A 25,230-nucleotide genomic window follows, 5' to 3' on the forward strand; every position below is an offset into this window, starting at 1 on the left:
GTTGAGTGCCCTAACCGCTAGGCTGTGGAAATAGTCTGATATGGGTGTCCCTCAGTTTCCCCTGTTGAAGTTGGTCCACTTTAATGAAACATTGAATAGTTAAATATTAATTGAGCCAGAGATAGAGTTAGAATGATTCTGTATCCTAGTGGTTAGAGTACTCACTTGAGAGGTGGCCAATCCCTGTTCGAATTCCTTCACCCCTTCATGAGGACGGGGTCTTGAACTGGGGGTTCTCCCACATCTTGGGTGAATACCCTGTCCACTTGGCTAAAGGTTATAAGGGAGGTCCTCCTTTTCTTTCTCTTCCCCTTTCCCCTAGGCTATATTGTGTGAACTAGCCTGAGGGGGCTGATCCAGTAGATGTGCTCAGATGCTACCTAATGAATAGGGCCCCTTTTTTAAGCTTAGATGGCTGAATGCCTGTCTTTCTGGTTTGTGAATTATTCTGGCTCTTAGGTGGGAGATAGGTGCTCAGGAATGAGGCTCCAGTTCTCATGTCCAGAGGCAAAAGCTTAGGTGCCAAGTGAGTTTAAGCACTTATGAAGTTAGACAGCAGCGGAGCTGGAGTTTTCTGGATCGCAATGGTCCTAAAAATTGGCATGAGGCACCTAAGTACCTTTGTGGATCCCACAAGTACCTTTGTGGATCTCTTTTCTCCTGCCTTTTAGTCACTTAATTGTTTTCAGTCATTGGGCCACATTCAGACATAGTGTGAACCACTGGAAATATCTGCTTTTGTCAGATCTGAAGGGAACCTGTGTCTTTTTTGTAGTTTTATTTATGTAACATTCTGCATTTAGTGAAGATCGTGATATAAGAGTTACTACATTGCTGTGTGTATCTCCTGTAGAAATTTACTATGGTAAAACAATACATTTTTCTTTTTAAGTATTGATACACAAATCACTCTTCAATCTCATGGATTAATTGAGTAATTAAGATTAGATAGTCTCCTATAAATGTTTACTGGGACTATCTAATATTATGTATACATATGTATCTCTGTTCTCTATCACACATGTGTTTTTAATTTGGAATATCTGTTTCTTTTATATTAGGAATAGAATTTCAGTCCCAGACACACATCTGTTTCTACATAGTATTTTCTGATGATGTCTTTATGCATAAAGTAACAATTCAGAATGGATTCTGTATCGAAGATATTTATCCAGAATAAACAGCAGAGATGCTCTATCCTGTTGGCAGTGTGGTCCTTGTGTTAGTGCCAAATACACTGCAGTATAAAAATATCATACTACCACAATGGACAAAACTATTAAGTTGTTTCTATGCTATGTATTCACACAAATGCTCTTAACAGACAGAGCAGAACACCGCTTGCTGGTTGTAAAGTCTTACTGCATTTGATTTGAATACGCTGTCTTCTAAAAGCCAAACTATGGAATCCAAAATGTAAATGCAGTAATTAGAACATGTTTGTTTTCTGTCTATCTGGATTGTATGTCAAACAAGTCAACTAAAGAATACATGTGAGGCTCCCTTTACTTCATCTGCTATGAGAGAAAATGTTTTTTATTTTGGAAGAGTCTCTCTTTGGTCACTAATATACATAATACTGTAGTGTGAATTGAGATTGAGGTTTTTCTTTCCAATATTGTCTTTTGTTCCATGTTTTGTTGCACATCTGTCTGTTGTCCGTGAAGGAATCCTTTTTATTTTTATTAGGTCAGCTAGAGGTTCAAATCAACAGGAAGATCCAGTCAGTGTTAGTACAGAAGATAGTCCAACCACGAGTTTGGTTACTGTTAGCAAAAGCAAGAAAACTGATGATTCTGAGATTAACCACAGTCGTAGTTACACAGCTCTAAGAAATTAAGAAAGTTAAGAATTAAGAAAAAGTACAGTAGAAACATGGCTGTGACTGCAAATCGGAGCAAATATACCTTTGGCTGTAAGTTGTTAAATTTTGTGTGTTTGTTAGGCAGTGGGTCTGGGAGCATTTTTTTTATAACATTTGTGAATCATTTTAGAAAAGTATTGGACATACTGCAGCTGAGGTTTACCTTAATTATGAAGACTTGACTCTTAATAAGGAAAGCAAATGATGTAGGTAGAAGTAAATACAAGGAAAGAATTAAACTAAATATGTGCAAAAATCAGTGTATTTTGTAAGTAACCGATCAACTTTAGAGTAGAGTGGGGCGTCTCGTTAGGGGACGAGACGCCCCTACTCTACTTGCGCTACATTGATGACATCTTCATCATCTGGACCCATGGAAAAAAGCCCTTGAGGAATTCCACCATGATTTCAACAATTTCCATCTCACCATTAACCTCAGCCTGGACCAGTCCACACAAGAGATCCACTTCCTGGACACTACAGTGCTAATAAGCGATGGTCACATAAACACCACCCTATACTGGAAATCTACTGACTGCTATACTTACCTACATGCCTCCAGCTTTCATCCAGACCACACCACACGATCTATTGTCTACAGCCAAGCTCTAAGATACAACTGCCTTTGCTCCAACCCCTCAGACAGAGACAAACACCTACAAGATCTCTATCAAGCGTTCTTACAACTACAATACCCACCTGCTGAAGTGAAGAAACAGATTGACAGAGCCAGAAGAGTACCCAGAAGTCACCTACTACAGGACAGGCCCAACAAAGAAAATAACAGAACGCCACTAGCCATCACCTTCAGCCCCCAACTAAAACCTCACAAGCACATCATCAAAGATCTACAACCTATCCTGGGGACGATCCCTCACTCTCACAGATCTTGGGAGACAGGCCAGTCCTCACTTACAGGCAGCCCCCCAACCTGAAGCAAATACTCACCAGCAACCACACAACAAAAACACTAACCCAGGAACCTATCCTTGCAACAAAGCCCGTTGCCAACTGTACCCACATATCTATTCAAGGCACACCATCACAGGGCCTAATCACATCAGCCACACTATCAGAGCCTCGTTCACCTGCACATCTACCAATGTGATATATGCCATCATGTGCCATCAATGCCCCCTGCCATGTAGATTGGCTAAACCAGACAGTCTTTACGTAAAAGAATAAATGGACACAAATCAGACGTCAAGAATTATAACATTCAAAAACCAGTTGGAGAACACTTCAGCCTCCCTGGACACTCAATTACAGACCTAAAAGTCGCAATTCTCCAACAAAAAAACTTCAGAAACAGACTCCAACAAGAAACAGCAATTAATCTGCAAACTGGACACCATTAAATTAGGCTTGAATAAAGACTGGGAGTGGATGAGTCATTACACGAACTAAAAACTATTTCCCCATGCTACTTTTCCCCTTACTGTTACTCACACCTGTCAACTCTTTGAAATGGGCCATCCTGATTATCACTACAAAAGTTTTTTTTCTCCAGCTGATAATAGCCCACCTTAATTGATTAGTCTCGTTACAGTTGGCATGGCAACACCCATTTTTTCATGTTCTCTGTGTATGTATATGTTCCTACTGTATTTTCCACTGCAAGCATCCGATGAAGTGCGGTTTAGCCCACGAAAGCTTATGCCCAGATAAATTTGGTAGTCTCTAAGGTGCCACGAGTACTCCTCATTTTTTTTTTGTTAGTACTTTAATGGATTTTCAAAGAGAGGATGGAGCAGCATCTAAAGAAATCATTACTTTGCTTCACTGTGGAGCAGGAACTGTTGCTGAGACAATTATACTGATGGAGCTGGTAACACTGCTAGTATCACACGGCTGGCCATGGAACTCTCTAGACAGTTAATGTTGATTTTTGTTGGCTCTTGGAAAATTGGGGAAGTTACAGAAGACGAAGAAAGCGAATGTTACGACAATATTGAAAAAGTTTCAATATTGGGATGACTTTGGTTAATTATAGGCCTGTCACTCTGACATTGATCCTAGGCAGCATAACGAAACAGCTAATATGGGATTCGATTAATAAAGAATTAAAAGAGGGAAATATAATTAATGCAAATCAACATGGTTTTATGGAAAATAGATCCTCTCCAATTAACTTGGTATCTTTTTTGATGAGATTACAAGTTTGATTCATAAGGATAAATGTATTGATGTAATATACTTAGATTTTGACTTCATACCACATAATGTTTTGATTAAAAAACTAGAAATGATCAACAGGTCACACATTAAATGGATTTTAAACTGTCTGTCTGACAGTTCTCAAAATGTAATTGTAAACAGGGAATCATCAAGCAGATGTGTTTCTAGAGGAGTCCTTCAGGGAGCAATTCGGGGCCTACGCTGTTTAACATTTTATCAGTGACGTTGAAGAAAACACAAAATCATCACTGGTGAAGTTTGTAAATGACACAAAGATTTGGGGGAATGGTAAAAAAATGAAGAGGACATGCCACTGATCCAAAGCAATCTGGATTGTGTGTTAAGCTGGGAACAAGTAAACCATATATGCTTTTTAATATGGCCAAATGTAAAGTTATATATCTAGGAAAAAAGAAGGTAGGCCATACTTACAGGATGGAGGCTCTGTCAGCTGAACAGGGACTGTGATCAAAAGAGCTAATTCAATTTCTGAACTAGGATTATGGAGGTTATATTACCTCTGTATTTCACATCAGCGCAACTGCTACTGGAATACTGTGTTCATTTCTGATGTCCACAGTTCAAGAAGGATATTGATAAATTGGAGCGGGTTCAGAGAAAAGCCATAAGAATGAATAAAGGATTAGAAAACATGCCTTATAAACTTAAGGCACTCAATCTATTAACAGAGAGAACGTTATGGAGTGACTTGATCACATTTGATACCTACATGGGGAAAAAATTTTGATAACGGGTTCTTCAGTCTAGCAGACAAAGTTATAACAAGATCCAGTGTCTGGAAGTTGAAGGTACACAAATTCAGTCTGGAAATAAGGCACACATTTTTAAGAGTGAGGATAAAAAACTATTGGAACAACTTACCAAGGGTTGTGGTGGATTCTTTATTACTGGCAACTTTAAGATCAAGATTGGATGTTTTTCAAAAGATAAGCACTAGTTCAAACAAGCATTAAATCAGGGGAGTTCTGTGGCTTGTGTTATGTGGGAGGTCAGACTAGATTATCACAATGGTCCCTTCTGGCTGTGGAATCTATGAAATAGAGCACCCAAAATTAGTGGATATTTTTGACTTTAGTCACTCCATGCCTCTGTTCCCTAGTATCTGCAAAATTGAGATAATAATACCATCTCACTTCAGGGATGTTGTGAAAATAAACTCATTAATGTTTGTGAAATAGTCAGATACTATATAAGTGATGCGTTCCATAGAAAAACCCATGAAGAAATTAATAATTCAGTCTTCAGGGCAGGGTTTGAATAATGTGGAGGAAATAAGGCATGAGCCACACACTGAACAGTGATGATAAAATATTATGGCAGGGGTGGCCAACCTGAACCTGAGAAGGAGCCAGAATTTACCAATGTACATTGCCAAAGAGCCACAGTAATATGTCAGCAGCCCCCCATTAGCTCCCCTGCTCCCAGCGCCTCCCACCCACCAGCAGCCCCGTTGATCAGCACCTCCCCCTCCCTCCCTGCACCTCCCAATCAGCTGTTTTGTGGTGTGCAGGAGGCTTGGGGGAGGGGGAGGAGCGAGGGCAGGGCAGGCTCAGAGGAGGGAGCAGGAAGGGGTGGGTGGGGGCAGGGCCTGTGGCTGAGCCAGGGGTTGAGCAGTGAGCACCCCCCGGCACATTGGAAAGTTGGCACCTGTAGCTCCAGCCCCAGAGTCAGTGCCTATACAAGGAGCCGCATGTGGCTCTGGAGCCACACGTTGGCCACCCTTGTATTATGGTATAGCTGCTTGTTCAGTGAGTACTGTCCATCCTGTGCACTGAATGAGGAAGTGGTCTTGTGGAAAAATGCATGTGATCATGTAATCAAAAGGGGATGCATATGCTCGGGGCTAAATTAAGGCTGCATATAGGTAACCTTTAATTATGGCACTTGCTAACTTTTGAGTGCTGAATCTGCAACATTAATTTTTTTTAACATTTTTTGTGTGTACGCAGTTACTAGTATGGAGTCATACAGAAGTTATCATTTGAGTGATGGTATTAGTAGGATAGGAATGAAAAAACTTTTTAGTATGGCAACAAGTCCAGTAATGTGATTTGTTATTAGTATCCACTGTATTAATCATTGACTTGCACTAATTTATAAGACACCTGCTGAAGGAATGCCTTGCATGAAAATCTAGTGCCTTCACAAGATTATTTTACAAGGTCAGTCCTGTTACAACTGAAAATTTTAGTCGTCTTGGGTTTTGGAAAATGAATGTTAGTAAGTTCCACAGGTGACTCTCATATTGAAGCTGTTGTACCACTCTGAGAAAACAGCAAGGAATATTAGCCAACCTTTATGAAGAATATGGGAATGTAAAGTGGCTGAGCGAATGTGGAACAAAAACCCTTTGTCCGTCTCCGTCCCCCCCCCCCCTTTTTTTTTTTTTTGGTATAAAATCCTACAAGTTTATTGGTACAGTATATCGAATAAGATATTTTGCCAATTTTAACAAGGCATTTTTGCTATCTGGAGACTGCTGTAAGCAGAATTTTTCAACAAACCGAAGTCTCTAGTTACTTAGAAATGACTTCCTTATGTAGAATGAACAGAATTGACCTTCCTGCATTATGGTGACAAACTATCGAACTCAAGTACTTTGATTTAATTGGGGATCGGTCCTGCTTTGAGCAGGGGGTTGGACTAGATGACCTCCTGAGGTCCCTTCCAAGCTTGATATTCTATGATTTAACAAAAAAGGACAAAATGAATAACACAGCCTTCTCAGGAATCCTGTTTTTCATGTCCCTCTGCAGACCACTTTGGTAGACCCCGTTCCCCTGCCCAAGCTGAGATGAGAGCCAAGTATCTCTGACTCGCTAGTCTCCATATACTAAACGTTAGACACATGTTGCCTACCCAGTTAAACAGCCGAAGTATAGCTCTGGATGTCATGTTTGCCTTTCCAGTTGTTGAGGGCTCATTGCAGGACTGTTTGCTGAACCTGATGGTAAGATTTTAAAGACATTTTTATTTATTTAAATATATAAAATATCCTTCCAGACTTCTGGCCACTGTACAGTAGTTACAAACAAATACGTAAGAGATCACAAACACCACTAACTCCAGTGAAGCAAACTTCTCCTTTTCCGTATACCCCAAAATCCTAAACAGCAGTCTCCTACCCAATCAGTAAAAGACTGGAAAGATAAATTTCAGAGTAACAGCCGTGTTAGTCTGTATTCGCAAAAAGAAGAGGAGTACTTGTGGCACATTGTAAGGAGAGTGATCACTTTAGATAAGTTATTACCAACAGGAGAGTGGGTTTGTGTGGGGGGGGGGAAGAGAGAACCTGGATTTGTGCTGGAAATGGCCCAACTTGATTATCATACACATTGTAAGGAGAGAGATCACTTTAGATAAGCTATTACCAGCAGGAGAGTGGGGTGGGGGGAGAGAAAACCTTTTGTAGTGGTAAACACCCATTTTTTCATGCTTTGTGTGTATAAAAAGATCTTCTATGCTTTCCACAGTATGCATCCGATAAAGTGAGCTGTAGCTCACGAAAGTGAGCTGTAGCTCACTGTAGCTCACGAAAGCTTATGCTCAGATAAATTGGTAGTCTCTAAGGTGCCACAAGTACTCCTTTTCTTTTTGGAAAGATAAATGAGCCTAACATAGGGTGCTGATTGTCACACAGTTCAGGCACTAGGGAAGAAGTGATTTCAGTTGTTGAGGACCCTTCACTCTGAATGCCCTGCTACCAGCCCCTTCCCATTTAAACAGAGGGCTGTTAGTTTGAACACCTCTGCTGATTGCTATTGCCATGGTGGAACACACAAGGCAAGACAGTCTCAAATATAACCAAGACCCAACCATTTGGAATTCATAAGTAAAAAAAAAAAAACACGCAACATCTTAAACTTATGCATTTCATTTTATACTGACTTCAATTTCAGATGGTTTTAAAGGGTAGTTACCTATAGGAATTATACCTTGACGAAATAAAGGCATGGCTGATTGTGAACAGAGTCTGCTTTCAACAGATGCCACATCTTACTTGTCAAGTGCAAAGGTTTAAATAGTTGAACTGCTTTGAATTAGAAATATTAGGTGTTTTGCCCATCTGGCAAATTATTATTTTAGTTTCTTAAATGTCCTCTCAAAAATGAGGAGGCCTAGAAACTTCAAATCTAGTTTGCAAGGTGAAGGCCTTGTAAAGCGTGCGTTCCTTCTGCTATTTTTCAATTAGTGGTACATATTGGAAAGATATTTCTGGTTTATTAGGAATAGCAAATTGCTCCCTTGACATATTAAAGGCTTAGAGATCCTGCTGAAGAATCTTTTAAGTTTTCCCTGTAACATGAGCAAGGCTTGCAAAAGGTATGAAGTTTTGTCTGGGCTTCCAGTCACCTGTGGAGTTTCTAAGCTGCCAAGATCCTAGAAGACATTAGCAGTTAAATGTATGCTTCATTGGAGTTCCTAAATGCTGCAGCAGCTCCTGCAGAGCTCCTGTGTTATAGGAATTCTTCTCACCAGTTATCAGCCCATCATGGCTAGCTGTCGGTTCCAGATTTGTGACCAAGTACTCTTTATTTTAAAGGAAGACTTGTGGCACCTTAGAGACTAACAAATTTATTTGAGCTTAAGCTTTCGTGAGCTACAGCTCAGTTGATCGGATGCATGCAGTGGAAAATACAGTGGGGAGATTGTTTCATGTTCTCTGTGTATATACAATGGGTGTTACCATACACACTGTAACGAGAGTGATCAGGTAAGATGAGCTATTACTAGCAGGAGAGAAAAAAAACCTTTTGTAGTGATAATCAAGGTGGGCCACTTCCAGCAGTTGACAAGAACGTGTGAGGAACAGTAGGGGGAGGAAATAAACATGGGGAAATAGTTTTACTTTATGTAATGACACATTCACTCCCAGTCTGTATTCAAGCCTAATTTAATGGTGTCCAGTTTGTAAATTAATTCCAATTCAGCAGTCTCTCACTAGAGTCTGTTTTTTGAAGTTTTTTTGTTGAAGAATTGCAACTTTTAGGTCTTTAATTGAGTGACCAGAGAGATTGACGTGTTCTCCGACTGGTTTTTGAATGTTTATAATTCTTGACATCTGATTTGTGTCCATTTATTCTTTTACATAGAGACTGTCCGGTTTGGCCAATGTACATGGCAGAGGGGCATTGCTGGCACATGATGGCATATATCACATTGGTAGATGTGCAGGTGAACGAGCCTCTGATAGTGTGGCTGATGTGATTAGGCCCTATGATGGTGTCCCCGAATAGATATGTGGACAGAGTTGGCAACAGGCTTTGTTGCAAGGATAGGTTCCTGGGTTAGTGTTTTTGTTGTGTGGTTGCCGGTGAGTATTTGCTTCAGGTTGGGGGGCTGTCTGTAAGCAAGGACTGGCCTGTCTCCCAAGATCTGTGAGAGTGATGGGTCGTCCTTCAGGATAGGTTGTAGATCCTTGATGATGCTCTGGAGAGGTTTTAGTTGGGGGCTGAAGGTGACGGCTAGTGGCGTTCTGTTATTTTCTTTGTTAGGCCAGTCCTGTAGTAGGTAACTTCGGGGTACTCTTCTGTCTCTGTCTCTGGAGTATAAACTGCAGAGTATTTACCCTGTTTTCCACTCAGATAATAATATTTGTTAAAGCTATCCTGGACTCAATAAAAGCCATGTCTTTCCCTCCAGGGGAAAGATTTGTGGACATTTGCGAAGACATACTTTTCCTGAAAGCGAGCCCGCAAAGATCAGCGTGATTTGCTTCACACAGAGGAATCTTGTGGCTTCTTCCATGATGTAACCTCTTATCTGCAACTATAGATGAGACCATTTCAGCATTGGGTGGCAGTAAACTTCAGCATGACTGCATCTTTAACTATTCCTTCAAAAATTCTCAAGTTTTCCTATAGTTGAGAATTAACGTATAACATACTAATGGAACTCTCCTGCAATCTTCTACCTCTGTCAGCAGTAGACCTCACAGACATTCCCATTCTGGGCTTCTCTTCCAAAATGAACAATTCACAGTCATTGGAATACGTTCTAGAGCAGCAAACCATCAGATGGGCTGTAAATAAATCATTAATAACAATAACAACAAAAAACCAGATCAAAAAGGGAGTCCTGTCATCTAATATTTTAGTTTGTTTTTTGCAGAGTGGGGTTTTTTTTTGTTATAGTCTTATTCAGTTTTGTATTCTAAGTATGAAACTAAATATGGCATAAAACTGTAACCGAAAAACAAACAAACAAACCACTACTGGACCCCACCCTCCAAGCCTTCTAAAAAACAAACAAAAAAACTACACCTCCCCAACCTGCTGCATGAAATGGTTCCAGTCTGGAAACTGATAGAACTCATGGTTCATCTTCTTGGTGCCATTCTTATAAAGGAGACCTGGATCAAATTGGAAAGAAGCCAAGTGCTTTGTTATTTAACATAATACACAGTTAGGCTGATGCAGAGTAGTGGATTCTCATTGTGGCTTTACAAAGCATTAATGACGTTCTAATTTAAAAAGCAAATAGAAAACCTCTACATTGCACCATGGGGAGCCAACACATTTTATCACATTGTATTGTGACTAATATTAATATTGTTAATTAACAAGCTTTCCTGAGATCTAGGAATGTTATGGCAACTAGTTTTTATTTCTTCAAGACTGTTCTTGTTCTCAGTACTTTCAGACAGAGCTGTAGTCAAGTGGAATGGTCTGAATTGTCCAATTGTTTGGAAAATCCAGAATATGAAATACAATTTCAGTTAAGTGAAAAATAATTTCAGCATCTTCATTTTAACACTTTTATTCAGTACTTTAAAATTGGAACATAGAAATTGTCATACTAGAGAACAGAAGCAGGATTTTTAATTCTGTGGTCTTAATTAATGGCCTATATTTATCTTCAAAAGAAAATGTGGAACATCTGTTTTCTCCTTAATGCTGCTTTTTTGCCTCCTCTTGTTGAGAACTTTTTGGCTACCTCCCCCACTAACACACTTAGAACAGCCTCCCTCTTACTGTGCTCTTAATTAATTTAATTACAATTTGTTTAAACTAAACTGAAGTCTGTCCACTTCTGAATGAGAGCGTGCATACAGAGGTTTAATGCACTTTACAATCACACCTTCAGTTAATTTGATTTAACTTTCTTGAATGTTACCATGTAATATTCCTCTTATAAGTCTATCCTCAAAATTGGCTGCTTTTAGCTAGTTTTCCGCCATTAAATTTCTGCTATGATACTTTCTGCTCCTAGTTTAACACCTGACCATTTAAAAAAAAGAAAAGAAAAAATCATTTTTAATAGTTTAAGTTTTGATTTGTTATGCTGTTTTAAAGGATTTTAATACAGATCAGGATTTAGAAAAGAAACAGACATACAAACAATTTAGCACCTTCTTGGACTTTTCTTGCCCTAATGATCTTAATAGTGGAATAACGTAGACTCTTCACATTTTACATCTTGTTAAGATTTAGTGAAATCTGGTACCTTAACCTCCCTGTGATGACACCATGAAGGGAGAAGGGATTCTAATATTTCTTTAAAAAGTAGTTTAATCTAATCTGTAATCACAATCATATGGTTGTCAGTACAGGGCAGAGTTAAGGTTGTTTGAATGCTGTTATAAATTTAGCCTTGTCTCTGAATTTCCTGAGTTTATAATGCTTTTGTTTTAGGATAATTAAACTTATTTTTATTATTTATTTGTATTGTGGTAGTGCCTTGGTGGCCCAGTCATGGACTAGAACGCCATTGTGCTAGACATGTAACCAAAATACTATCCTGGCTCTAGACAGCTTTTAATCTAAGTAACATACATTTAAAAAAGATATAATTATTGATGTGTATTTCCAACCTTAACTGCAGTTTTCAGAGTAACAGCCGTGTTAGTCTGTATTCGCAAAAAGAAAAGGAGTACTTGTGGCACCTTAGAGACTAACCAATTTATTTGAGCATGAGCTTTCGTGAGCTACAGCTCACGAAAGCTCATGCTCAAATAAATTGGTTAGTCTCTAAGGTGCCACAAGTACTCCTTTTCTTAACTGCAGTGTAGTTTTAATCTGAGAACATTGTAGTAGGAACAAAGTGACCTCTGTAGTTACAGTTGCATGAGAATTATGCATTTCTTGCAGATTAAATTCAGTGGTGATAAATGCAAAGTAATGCACATTAGAAAAATCCCAATTATACATACAATATGATGGGGTCTAAATTAGCTGTTACCACTCAAGAAAGAGATCTTAGAGTCATTGTGGATAGTTTTCTGAAAACATCTGCTCAGTGTGCAGTGGCAGTCAAAAATGCTAACAGAATGTTAGGAAGCATTAGGAATGGGATAGATAATAAGACAGAAAATATCATTATGCCACTATGTAAATCCATGGTACACCCACCCCTTGAGTCCTGTGTGCAGTTCTGGTTGCCCCAATCTAAAAAAAGATACATTAGAAATGGAAAAGGTACAGAGAAGGACAGCAAAAAGGATTAAGGGTATGGAACAGCTTCCGTATAAGGAAAGATTAAAAAGACTTGGACTATTCAGCTTAGAAAAGAGACAACTAAGGGGGAGATATGAGAGAGATTTATAAAATCATGAATGGTGTGGAGAAAGTGAATAAGGAAGTGTATTTACCTCTTCACTTAACACAAGAACCAGAGGTCACCCGATGACATTAATAGGCAGCAAGTTTAAAACAAACAAAAGGAGGTATTTCATACAATGCACAGTCAACCTGTGGAATTCGTTGCCAAGGGGTGTTATGAAGGCCAGAGCTATAATTGGATTAGAAAGACTTAAATAAATTCATGAAGGGTAGGTCCATGAATTTCAAGGATGCTTCCCCATGCTCTGGGTTTCCCTAGCCTCTGACTGCCAGTTGCTGGGACTGGACTATGGGATGGATCACTTGATGATTGCCCTGTTCTATTCATTCCCTTTCAAGCATCTGGCATTGGCCAGTGTCTGAAGACAAGATTTTGGCTAGATGGACCTTTGGTCTGATCCAGTATGGAAATGGAGTGGAAATGGTTCCATTAACTTTGAGCATGAGGAAAATAGGAATGAAAAATACAACATACCCATTGTTTTGTTTTGTTTTTTAAAAAGCTGTAACACCTTGCAACCATCTTCATCCTTTTGGAGAAGTTCTGTAAATTCGTGACTGAATTAATTACCTCAGCTTGCATAGCTCCAGAATTAAGCAATGCTTGATGGTACTGCTTTTGACATATATGTGTGGCTTTGGTTATTAATAGTTTAAGATTTGATTTGTTACGTTGTTTTAAAGTATTTTAATACAGATCACGATTTAGAAAAGACATTATAGTTGCTTTTTTCCGCCTCTACAGGTCCAATGATGCACCAGCAGCCACCTCCTTCCCAGCAATATAGTATGCCACAGGGAGGTGGGCAACATTACCAGGGCCAGCAGCCACCAATGGGAATGATGGGCCAAGTTAACCAAGGAAATCACATGATGAGTCAGAGACAGATTCCTCCATATAGGCCACCACAGCAAGGTAAGACTCTACATTGAACTTCTCAGATTAGTTTAAATAACGATCTTGGCAATTTTTGTAAATAGTTTTTTGTCTACATCATATTTGAACCAAATTGCTATGTGCACAATTTCAGGTTTCTTTGTCTCCAGTATATTTTTTCCTCCTTCTTAAAGGTAGCTCTTGCAGCAGAAAAGCTACTAGTTTGGACATGAATTTTGAAATTTATATCTCTTTTGTTTCAAGCTCATTTCTGAATAAAAAGGGTGTCCAAAAAGTTTACACCCCAGAGAACCTGCTGTATGAAGAAGTAGAATTCAGTTTGTTGTCACAAAAGTTTGATATGTTTGGAAAATAATTAAATAACCCATTTGGTTCTAAAATTGCTCAACCACTAGAGGAAAATGAGAGAAAATATAATTATATTCCACAATCTTGTAATTTTTTTCTTAACTGCAGTCCTTTTTAAAAGAGAGTCTGTATTTTTCTTGATGCATAGCTTAGTGCTGTTGCTGTTTTACATGTGTTCTTAAAATGAACTCTGAGATAGAGTCACATACAGTAGAACCTCAGAGTTACGAACTGACCAGTCAATCACACAGGTCAATTGGAACCAGAAGTACACAATCAGATAGCAGCAGAGCCAAATACAGTACACTACTGTGTTAAACATAAACTACTAAAAAATAAAGGGAAAGCAGCATTTTTCTTCTGCATAGTAAAGTTTCAAAGCTGTATTAAGTCAATGTTCAGTTGTAAACGTTTGAAAGAACAACCATAATGTTTTGTTCAGAGTTATGAACATTTCAGAGTTACGAACAACCTCCATTCTTGAGGTGTTCGTAACTCTGAGGTTCTACTGTATATGCTATGGAGTCTAGTGCAGCCAAGCAAGTAGATGAAATATGTTGTCTGAAATGCAACAGCGTGGGTGGGGAGTACATTTGAGAAACATTTCTCATACTAAAACCAGAAATTAGCAAGCTTGTTAACAGAAAAAAAACAAGATACTTATGTATTGACTGGTTGTGGTTTTTCAGGCCCACCACAGCAGTACTCAGGCCAGGAAGACTATTATGGGGACCAATACAGTCATGGTGGACAAGGTCCTCCAGAAGGCATGAACCAGCAATATTACCCTGATGGTAATCTCTCATAATGTTAACTTTCCCATTTTCTATACCTGCCCAATATCAATGTAGACAGCTACTCAAAAACTATAGAATGGGGTGAAAATAGTTAGTAACTGATCACCATAACAGATCTTGTATTTATAAAAGCTTCTAAATTCAGAATTGTTACTATAATTTAAGATGCTAAAGAGAACTAATTTTACAGCTTGCTCAAAGTACATCATTTGTAATACTTTTATTTTGACACCCTAATATTGGCTTTCATATTCTATAATGAGAATCCTCTCATTTAGCTACAAGTATGGAGGGTTCTTCTGTGTATGTATAATAGCTGATCTGAATTAAAGCAGTCATGTTATACATCTGCTTTATGATACTGTATGTGTACAAAGAGACAGAGTAATATATTTTTATAGCTAGAATACAGAAATAAAAAAACTTGCTTATAAGCATAATGTTTTGTTTTTTTATGATCTTATCCTATAACATAATTTATTTTTGATTTTAAGAACAAATTGCACAAATGTTTTGTTGCTGCTGTGGTGTGGGCCTTAAGCATACATACTGCTTGATAAAGGCATAAGATAGTCCCAGCCCTGAGGAGCTTGTTTGTTGAAAGGCATGGTCCTGTGGAATTCCCTCAATGCCCTCAGATCAGACTCTACATTAACATTACACAAATCAGTCGTTTTTCCTCTTTGAAGTAAGAGATCTGTATATAGTGTATTTGAACAAGGGGAATCAGGATTATACTGCAAGTTAGAAGATGGGGTTCCTTTTTTAATTTGTTTTGGTTTTGCTTAGGGAGAGGTTGCGTGAACAAACTGTATTTGTGGAAAAATACTGGCTGACTCATAGCTATTGTGATAGCCTGCTTGCCACTTAATGATGTGTTTTGTGACGTCCAAGGAACATGGTAATAGTAACAATTTTAAAAACATTCATAGCTCAATAAACCTCAAATCCTATCAGCATTTCAGAGCAAAATTTGTAAACACTTATTGAAATGAATTATTTGAATTTAAAGTTTTAATTTTTAAAAATCAATATTTTAGCCAGGGCTAAAGCTATTATATATAGGCGTAGGCATCTGATTTTCGTTTGTGTACATTCAAAGATATTTCACGAGCTATGTTAAATCATATCATACAGTCTTAGTTCTGGAACTTATATTGTGTTTTACACATGATCTCATTTACTCTGTCCAAAAAAGAGTTAGCTGCATAACTTTCATAACTTTCAAATAGTTAAAGGTAATTCATGCATTTAATGCATTCAGTTGAACATTATCAGTACAGATGAATTTACAAGGATCCACCATATTCTGTTAACTTCAGCAAGTATCATTGTTAAACAGCAGTGGATATGTTAAAATAATAATCTATAAAAATGTATGCTAATAATGATGTAGGAGCATCAGAGTCAGTTTTTAAGACGTTTGTGTTTAGTTCTTCATTTGTACCAAAGACCATTTATTTTTAGAACTTCTTGCTCTCTGCCTTATTTAGGCACTTTGATAAAATTTGTGCTAAAATTTTAACAAAATGAAAGCTTGTTCTCGTGACTTGAGTTTTGCAAGAGGACACTATGATGTAGTACATTTTAGTAATCTGCAGGAGAAATATATTGGGTCTTAAAACAACAAACAGGTAGGGTATTTTTCTCATGTTTTGGTTCTTAAGCCAGAGGGACCCAAAGCCTCTGAAATTGAAGCTTCTTTTTTAAGGATTGTGCTGATGAATGAGATTCTCCAGGGAAAATGTCTTCTTAAGATTGCTAGGAATGATGTTTGTGGGGGAAAAAATCAGCCTTGAGAAGTTTTTTCTTTTGACACTTCAGAGCAAAATTTACTATAAAAATATGTGATTCATAACTTCATTGAGCTTTGTTATATTTCACACTGCTTTTAGCATATGCTTTTGAATTGGAGATCAGCCAAACAGGTGTTAGACAAAGTATGATAATTGCGTCCTTTGTTCATTCTAATTTAATTCAGGTTATTTACATGTGAAAGGCCTAAATGCTTTCATTTTTTTAAAATAAAAGATAAAGTACTTTTTCCCACCAACAAAGATTATCAGAAGGTTAAGACCATCCCTTCCTGTGATGTTGCTAAAACTAGTGCATTAAGCTTTTGTTCCCTGTCACATGTTAATTCAATATAAAAGGAAATCATATTGGTAAATCTTTGGCTAATACAATTGAAAAATCTTTTTTATGTATTTCCAGTTGACTTTTTTTTGATTTTTCTGAAAGATGAAATATTTTTAGGGTTTTCACTCAGAGGCCATTAACGTTTCTTCCTGTCTCTTGTCGAATTGATGTAGGTCATAATGATTACGGTTATCAGCAACCGTCGTATCCTGAACAAGGCTACGATAGGCCTTATGAGGATTCCTCACAACATTACTACGAAGGAGGTATCTATATACCTTCACACACATACGCACATACATTCCCTTCCCTCCCCCACCACCTATGGGAACGAAAATTCGTGCACAAAACAATTTATACCCATGCAAAGCTCTTGTAGAATACTAGTTGCTGGCTGTCTTGAAAATTGCAGGGAACTTGAAGCATTCAGAATAATTTCTTGCAAACATCTAAAATATATAACCATAATTTGCCATTTCTAACAACAGTAAAATGACTAAAACACTGTTAGAGAACTTTTTTTTTCCAATGGAAATTTTTTATTTAAACATAAATCCATTGGTTCATTTGTGTATATATATATTTTTTTTGTGTGTGTGTGTGTATATGTGTGTATATATATATGTATATATATAAATATAGTGCCATTAGGAAACAGCTTGCTGATCTTGTGTAGCTAGTCTGTGCTCTCGTAGATGTCTTTAATTTTGTCTTTTTTTATTTTATTTAGCATAGTCATGATCTTATGACTGTGATGTTCCAGTAAATGTACTGGTTGTTTGGCAGAGATGCTGAAAAAGCTGCAGTTCAACCTTGCAAACTTGGCTTTAACTGCAGTTTGTTTGGCCGAATTCCTTCTTTTTGGTTTGAGTTTTCTTTGTTTTGTTAAGTTTTTGAAATCGAGATTGCATTTTCATTTTGTTCATGTGTTGTTGGCTGTCCATCTTAGAGAAAAACAGAAGTGTAGTAAACATCTTTAATTGTTTTTTTTTCTTGCAACCATTTTGCAGGAAACTCGCAGTATGGTCAGCAGCAAGATGCATATCAAGGACCTCCTCAGCAGCAGGGTTACCCTCCACAACAGCAGCAGTACACAGGCCAGCAAGGTTATCCAGGACAACAGCAGGGTTATGGTAAGTAGCTGACAACAAGCTAGTTCTCACAAGAAACACTATGAGTGAGATCCTCATCTCTGCTTAAGCCCCTTTATGATGGGTGAAAAGGCTGGACCAATATAAAGGGGCCCTAAAATCCCTGTATTCAGCTGCGGGAGGAGTCCCCCAGCACAGAAATTGCAGAATACAGCTTCCTGAGGGGGTGGAGCTGGGGCCAGGAGGGGGATGTTGGGGCAGCACATAGCACTGCAGAGGTTCTAGACTGTGTTGCGGCCCATAGGAGAGGTATATGTAACTTAGGCCGATCCCAGAGCTAAGTTATACTGAGGGCCTTTCCAGTCCATACAGGAGCCTAGGATCAGGAGAGCACAAAAATAGCTATCTTAACCCCATAAAGCCATCTTAACTCCCTGTGCTGCTGGGAGTTCTGTGTTGCACCTCTTAGACACTCAGCAGAGACACTCACCTAACATTTATGTACTAGAGTTGAGCTTGGATCATTAAGTTCTTGCTTTCTCTGATGATATTTGTACCACTACTGTAACAAAAAATACTTGCACAGCTGTAGTCTTAAGAGATAATTTTGTGCTAGTACTGAGAATTTCCCCACACTAATGTATGGTAGCATTGGAAAACCACATTATTATTGTTAGGACCATTAACCGCTTGGATTCATAACAAGGAGCACAGAGTGCATGTGTGTTTTTTTTCTGCAGATTTTGAATCAGAACAGGGCATACTACACATTTTAAATTGTCCTTGCTTTCGTACTGTAAAAAGTTACACATTCATCTTAAAATAAACATCCTCTCAAAAATTGACCGTGAAAACCAGTTCCATAATTTGTATGTGAGATTGTGTATGCAATCATGATTGTGCGTGTAAATACTAGTTTCAGATCTGACCTAGTTGGGTTCGTGGTAGGGCTTTGTAAAGGATCTAGTTAGATCTGGGAGAGTTTCTTTTTGAAGTTGGGACTGGTGTGTTACAGTTTTGAAATATTCTTGTGTGTACCCAGAGCATTAAAAAAGTAAATAAATAAAATCTGACAAATTTGACTCATTTTTTGCATACACTCATTTTGAAAATCTGGGGTTCAGAATAAAAACATTAGAAGAAAGAGGTGAAACAAATACAATAGAACTGCTTATCCACACACACACCATGATTTGCACACCCAAACTAGCTCACTTTTCGATTACAGTTTCTTGAGTAGATAATGATGTCTTAAATTAATATATTTAATTCTTTTTTACAAAATCTCTTATGAACATTTACTAGTAAACTGTAAAGAATTATCATAAATAAAACTGAACTACATTTGTGAGATGAACAAAGTACATTTTGGGATGTAGTATCCGTGCTTTACTTAATATTTATCTGCTTACTCATTAATTTGCAAAAAATCAATTATTTGCAATCGATGTCCCAGTAATTATTATGAATCCTCAAGGCTCTGTCCCACGCCAGGAGAAGCACAGAGAACTGAGGCAGCATAATTCAGGTGGATCTGATGCCTGAAGAGAATGGTAATGGAATATGGAGATTTCATCCTCTAGATCATCACTTTGAACCTCTCACAGATCCAAAGTTACCAAATTTGTTACCATCTGATGGCTGCTCTGTGATTAGGTAAAATGTGCACTTGTCAGCACTGAATCAAGTTGCTGTCTACGCAAGTCACATTTTGCTCCAGAAACAGATCTGCCTGTTTGTGTAAGAGCATGCACCCCTTCACCAGTTGTAGAACTTTATGGCTCTGTCTGGTCTTCAGGGAATCCAGTGGCAGGCACCAAAGAATGTAACTCTCTGTATTTGCCGTATGTATGTGGTTACCTACTTTAAGTTTGTTAAGTAATGGTGGTATTTCCTTGGTGTGTTCCTAGTTGCACAATGCAATATTTTTACCATTCTTTTCTTCACCCCTCCCCTTTTTGATTTGTCTTAATGATTTGCAGGTCCTTCACAGAGTGGTCCAGGACCTCAGTATCCTAACTATCCACAAGGGCAAGGCCAGCAGTATGCAGCATATAGGCCCACACAGCCTGGACCACCACAGCCACCACAACAGAGGCCTTATGGATATGACCAGGTACAACTTTGTTTAGTAAAATCTACTAATTCTTGTGTGTTAATTTTACTGTTTTATTAATGAATTTTGGGGTATTGTCTCCCCTGGATGGATATATGTAACTCTCATTGCTTTTTATTTCCATTGGAATTATTCACGTGCAGCTAGGAGAGTTGATTAGTCTATATCGTTCTTTTCTGATTTGGCCAGACTATACTAAACTTTGCAAAGCTACTGTGTTATAAACAGCTCACCATTGTATCAAAATTAATGTGAACCATTTTAGCCTAGTGATGAGAGTGACTTCAGTGGAAGTTGAGGGTACTAAGCATCTTGCAGGGTCACGTTTTATTATTGCTGTGTATTGAACGTGGCTGAATGCCTTTTTTTTTCTTTCTTTTTTTTTTTAAAGCATTCCCTTAGGGGCAAATCCAGCCGCCCTTCTTGGCAGCTACAAAGGGCAACTTGCCTGCCCAAGCAGTGTAATTCTGCTGCGTAGTTGTTGGGATAGATGTTGGGAGGGACCCATGCAGACTGGAAGCCTCAGTTTGTACTGGTTCCCGGCATGGCAGTGTATGGGGAGGGCAGAGCCTGAGGATCCCCAGGAAACTGAGTAAGAGCCTGTAGAGGCTATTCCAGCCATTGGACCAGAGTGACTCAGCAGCTGTTTAATGGCCATGGAGAAGGGAGAATTGATTTCTTCCTCTCTGTTCCTTGTACACATGCCTAGTTATTAAGATTAGACATAGAGCAGAGGATTTTCTCCTTTGTGTGTTACAAGCTACAAAACAGCAAATGTTGCCTAGTATCTCTCTGAATGTTATATTGTAAACTTTATTAAAATAGAGGCCTTTACTCTCCTGGGCATAAGGAAGCTGGACATTATGAGTGAATATATATTACTACACAGATAGGATTTTTTAACAATAAAATCTTAATAATTTGTCCACAAGCAACTTTGAACAAGACTATTTAGATTTTGAACAAGAAAAACATATTTCCCATGAGTAACTGTGGTTAGAGTACCTTCAGGGAGAACAGATTTCTCTCTGTACACACATGTTAAAAGGGGGCGGGGGAAGGCAACAAAACCTTGTTAAACTCGAGAAGTGCAACGACTTTTTAGCCCCGAGTCTTAAAAAATAGTTTAGTGTACGAAGGGCCATAGTTCCAAATGCAAGAAGTAGGTGTAGAAAAATGCTTTGAGAGAGTGAGGGGGAACAGAGGGGAAAAGAAGTTTTTATTTGCTGAATTTCTTACAAATCATTCTGGTGTGGGCCAGGGATAACTTCCCTCCCTCTGCAAAGGTTCTAGTCCTCCAGTTTCTTGAATAATCCAAGTTCCAAGGGGAATCCATTTGTGGAAGACTTTCCCTGTTCTCCCCAGTAGCACTGCTCCCCTAGGAACTGTGATATTTTTGGCAGCTGCCCTGAAAACCACCTCCTGTGGGTGAGCAGTGCTTTATGGTGAGAGAAACAATCTAAGGTAATGCTGGCATTATCGGAAGTGTTTTATGCTGCATTACCTTGGTGGGATTGAGGGGTGACAGTGCTGTGTAGAGTGGTCATTCCCAAACATGCCCCCTTGTTTTCTGCAAATCCTGAACCCCATTGTGTACCTGCAGAGAGCATATGTATGATCATGAGAAGCATGTACTGATGTCTCTGCTCCAACCTTTGCCGTTCACCCCAGATATATCACAAAAGATCAGAGGAACTGGAGGAGAGTAATGAGGCCAGTATTTCTATGCATCATATGCATCAAATCTGTGGATTAAGTATGTATTAGCAGGGCTGTTATAAGCAAGACACGAGAAATAATTTTTCCACTCTACTCCATGCTGATTAGGCCTCAACTGGAGTATTATGTCCAGTTCTGGGCACCACATTGCAGGAAAGATGTGGACAAATTCAAAAAAGTCCAGAGAAGAGCAACAAAAATGATTAAAGGTCTAGAAAACATGACCTATGAGGGAAGATTGAAAAAATTGGGTTTATTTAGTCTGGAGAAGAGAAGACTGAGGGCAGGTCTACACTACCGCTTAAGTTGATGTAATTTATATTGTTCCGGGGTGTGAAAAAAACATCCCCCTCGAGTGACTCAAGTTACAGCGAACTAAGCTCTGTCCACTCTAGCACTGTGTCAGTGGGAGATGTTCTCCTGCTGACATAGATTCCACCTCTCGTGCAGGTGGAGTAATTATGCTGATGGGAGAGTGCTCTCCTGTTGGCATAGTGTCTTCACACAGCGCCAATGTAGTGCTTCTGGTGTAGATCTGCCTTGAGAGGGGACATAACAGTTTTCAAGTACATAAAAGGGTGTTACAAAGAGGAGGGAGAAAAATTGTTCTCCTTAACCTCTGAGGGTAGGACAAGAAGCAATGGGCTTAAACTGCAGCAAGGGCAGTTTAGGTTGGACATTAGGAAAAACTTCCTAACTCTCAAGGTGCTTAAGCACTGGAATAAATTGCCCAGGGAGGTTGTGGGATCTCCATCATTGGTGATTTTTAAGAGCAGGTTAGACAAATACCTGTCAGGGATGGTCTAGATAAAACCTAGTCCTGCAATTCTATGATTCCCATAGGACAAGTTGGCCATCTACATCTTAATGGTTGCCCAGATGTGCCTTGGATCACACAGATTTTTGAACTACATGTGTTAGTCTATTCTATGGTGCTCTGAAAATATGTGGATAGTAGTTATGAGTTAAAGGCTGAGTGGATACCTTAACTTTGAATTTCTGTGCTTTTGTATGTAATTTAATTTTTTCAGTGCTGCTCAAATTCCAGTTTAGTATTCAACCATTCTGTTGTATTCTTTGTTAGAGACAGTTTTACCATAATCTGTTTTAAATTTTTAATCTCTTTTATTTAATCTTTTATTAATTACCAATACTAATTCAAGAAAAATTGTTCAGACAGAATTAATCTCCAGGCCATAAACATATAATCAGCAGTGTAATTTACAGACGAATTTAGAGAACTTCTGAGATGAAACACTGTCCCATGTATATGAATAAAATGAATATTTTCAAGTGTGTTGGATTCTTAGTGGCATGAGTTTTTTGGATACTGCCTTGTTTCAACTTTTACTATATATAAAAAAATCATTATCTAATCATATTTTTAAATTTATCTTTTAGGGGCAATATGGAAACTATCAGCAGTGAAAAAGTACTTACATTCCAGTATCTATTAGCAGCCATATTGTCTCCTCAGCACTGTGGACATCTCCCTGTGAAGAGAATCTCCCATTCCATCTAGCTTTTGGAAAAATATTGTGGATAAATGGCTGTTTTACAATATCCAGTCTTTATGGGCTAGTTATAAAAGGCTGTAGCCTCTCAAAAACTCTGATTTCACATCTATACTCTAGATGGCAATATTGGACAGAAAATGCATTGACATAACCAGTTTTCAGTGAGTTCGGAACTGTGCATCAAACAGACTGTTACAGACTGAAAGGCGTGAAAAGCTTTGTATGTTTATGAAGGTTATGGGAATTTAATATTTTTTCCACAAATTCTTTTGTAAGGGGAAGGGGGAAATGTACACTTTTTACAGCAGCAATATTTTGTATATTATGTTTTTCATGTGGTGAATATGCAAGACAGTACACTACTCACTGGGCAGGATCAAAAATCTGCTGTTAATATGGATGGGGGCATGGTAAATGCTTGATTGTGTTGGTCTCAAAATGGTGTATAATAAAGGTGAATAAAGACATAGTATACTGTACATTACCGATAGGCTCGTGTACAAAGAATTGAATCCCAGTTACCTAAACAGGAAGGTAATCAAGAACAGTATGATATAGTCTTGTGCAAAGAATTAATTTTTTAAGCTTTCCAATTTTTCTGAGTGAAGCATTTTTGTAAAGATGGTTTCTAACATAGTTTGACAATTTTTTGCAACATGGTTTAGCACCCAGAAAAATTGTTGAAACTGTAGGTTGTTTTGTCACAGCTTAACATAAACCAAGCCGTAATCCCTTTCTAATTGCAGTAACAAAGAACATGACAATGTTAATTTTACCTGGTTTGAATATGCAAAGAATTAAAAAACTAATACTGAAGACAGGTCAAACTGTATTTGTGTAGTGTATTTTAACCTTTAGTTGGATAATTTGTATGTAACAAACTAGCATAGAAGAATTTGTAAACCTCTATCTAAACTTTCTTAACTGGGAATTAATACCTTTAGAAAGGGGGCATTTTTTGTGTGTATCCATTTTTCTTACTAGTTAATATGAGACCAAGGTATGTTTTAGATTATCACATATAAACCTGCTGGTGAGGTAAATGCCAAATTTTGTTGTGAACTGCATTGATGCTTATAATGTTGCATGTGAGATAGAGGCAGTCCGCTGATCAATAGCGTAGTAGGCAAATTGGTTTTGAGACCATCCTGTGACTGTAGTTCAGATATGTGAAGGGATATTCTGTTGTGCAAGAATACATGCATTCAGGACTTCTTGGCAACCTTTATGAAGGACGTAACTTAAAAATAAAATTAGCCCAGGGGTAAAATAATATTTTTTTCACAGTTGGCCATGATGTTTTAACAGGGAGAAAGCAATTGTAATACATAGTATTTGAATGAGCAAAACATACACGAAAAACAAAATTTTCAATTTGTCCATTGTTTTTAAAGGGAGAACCTTTTTTTTAAGCTTAAAGTTGATCAGTAGAAAATGCACATCAAGGTTTGAACAGATAACGCATGAGGAGCATTATTATGAATGAAATGCTTGTAGGTTCTGTGCCAATTTTCCACCACTGTGTACTTCATTGCTATTTAAAACTGTACTCCATCAACTCTAAAGGAAGAATAAATTATTTGTGATTTTAATTTGCTCATTTGTTTCTTTAAATTAGATTTCTATCACTCTGATGTCTCATCTGGAGACTTCGCTGTGAGTTTTTATTTTATAGACGTTGGTCCAGGATAACCAAAATATATTTGCATTCTAGGACTTTATCAAAATTCTCTTGCCATAGCCAAGTTAATTAGAATTAACTGTTCAGTAATCAGCATGTTGTGTAGGCTGTTTGTTACAAAATTCTTCCTCTGAAAATGAAGGTCCATGAGGCTATAATCAAGATGACTGAATTAGATAAATGAGTTGAAGAGACAAAAAATGTGCTGAACCCAACCTGGTAAAGATACGTTATCTCATTTGAAATAAGCTCAACTGACATTAAGAAATAATTTGTCTTGCCAACCCATCTTCTGTTGTC

At 38.1% G+C, this 25,230-nt stretch overlaps 1 protein-coding gene across 4 annotated transcripts in view; it reads left to right on the forward strand.

Moving 5' to 3' along the window:
- Positions 1-24,816, forward strand: part of SS18 (SS18 subunit of BAF chromatin remodeling complex) — a 60,655-nt gene extending 35,839 nt beyond the window's left edge. The window contains exons 6-11 of one of the 4 annotated variants that reach the window (XM_074944471.1): positions 13,370-13,540; positions 14,560-14,664; positions 16,980-17,072; positions 17,817-17,939; positions 19,880-20,013; positions 23,134-24,816. In XM_074944471.1, the coding sequence (XP_074800572.1) occupies positions 13,370-13,540; positions 14,560-14,664; positions 16,980-17,072; positions 17,817-17,939; positions 19,880-20,013; positions 23,134-23,160 (653 nt within the window). In that variant the 3' untranslated portion in view covers positions 23,161-24,816. The remainder of the gene's footprint in view (positions 1-13,369; positions 13,541-14,559; positions 14,665-16,979; positions 17,073-17,816; positions 17,940-19,879; positions 20,014-23,133) is intronic. The other 3 variants (XM_074944473.1, XM_074944472.1, XM_074944474.1) reach the window with 3 other exon arrangements.
- The last annotated feature ends 414 nt before the right edge of the window (positions 24,817-25,230 follow it).

This window comes from Natator depressus, chromosome 2 (assembly GCF_965152275.1).
Source record: "Natator depressus isolate rNatDep1 chromosome 2, rNatDep2.hap1, whole genome shotgun sequence".
NCBI lineage: Eukaryota > Metazoa > Chordata > Testudines > Cheloniidae > Natator > Natator depressus.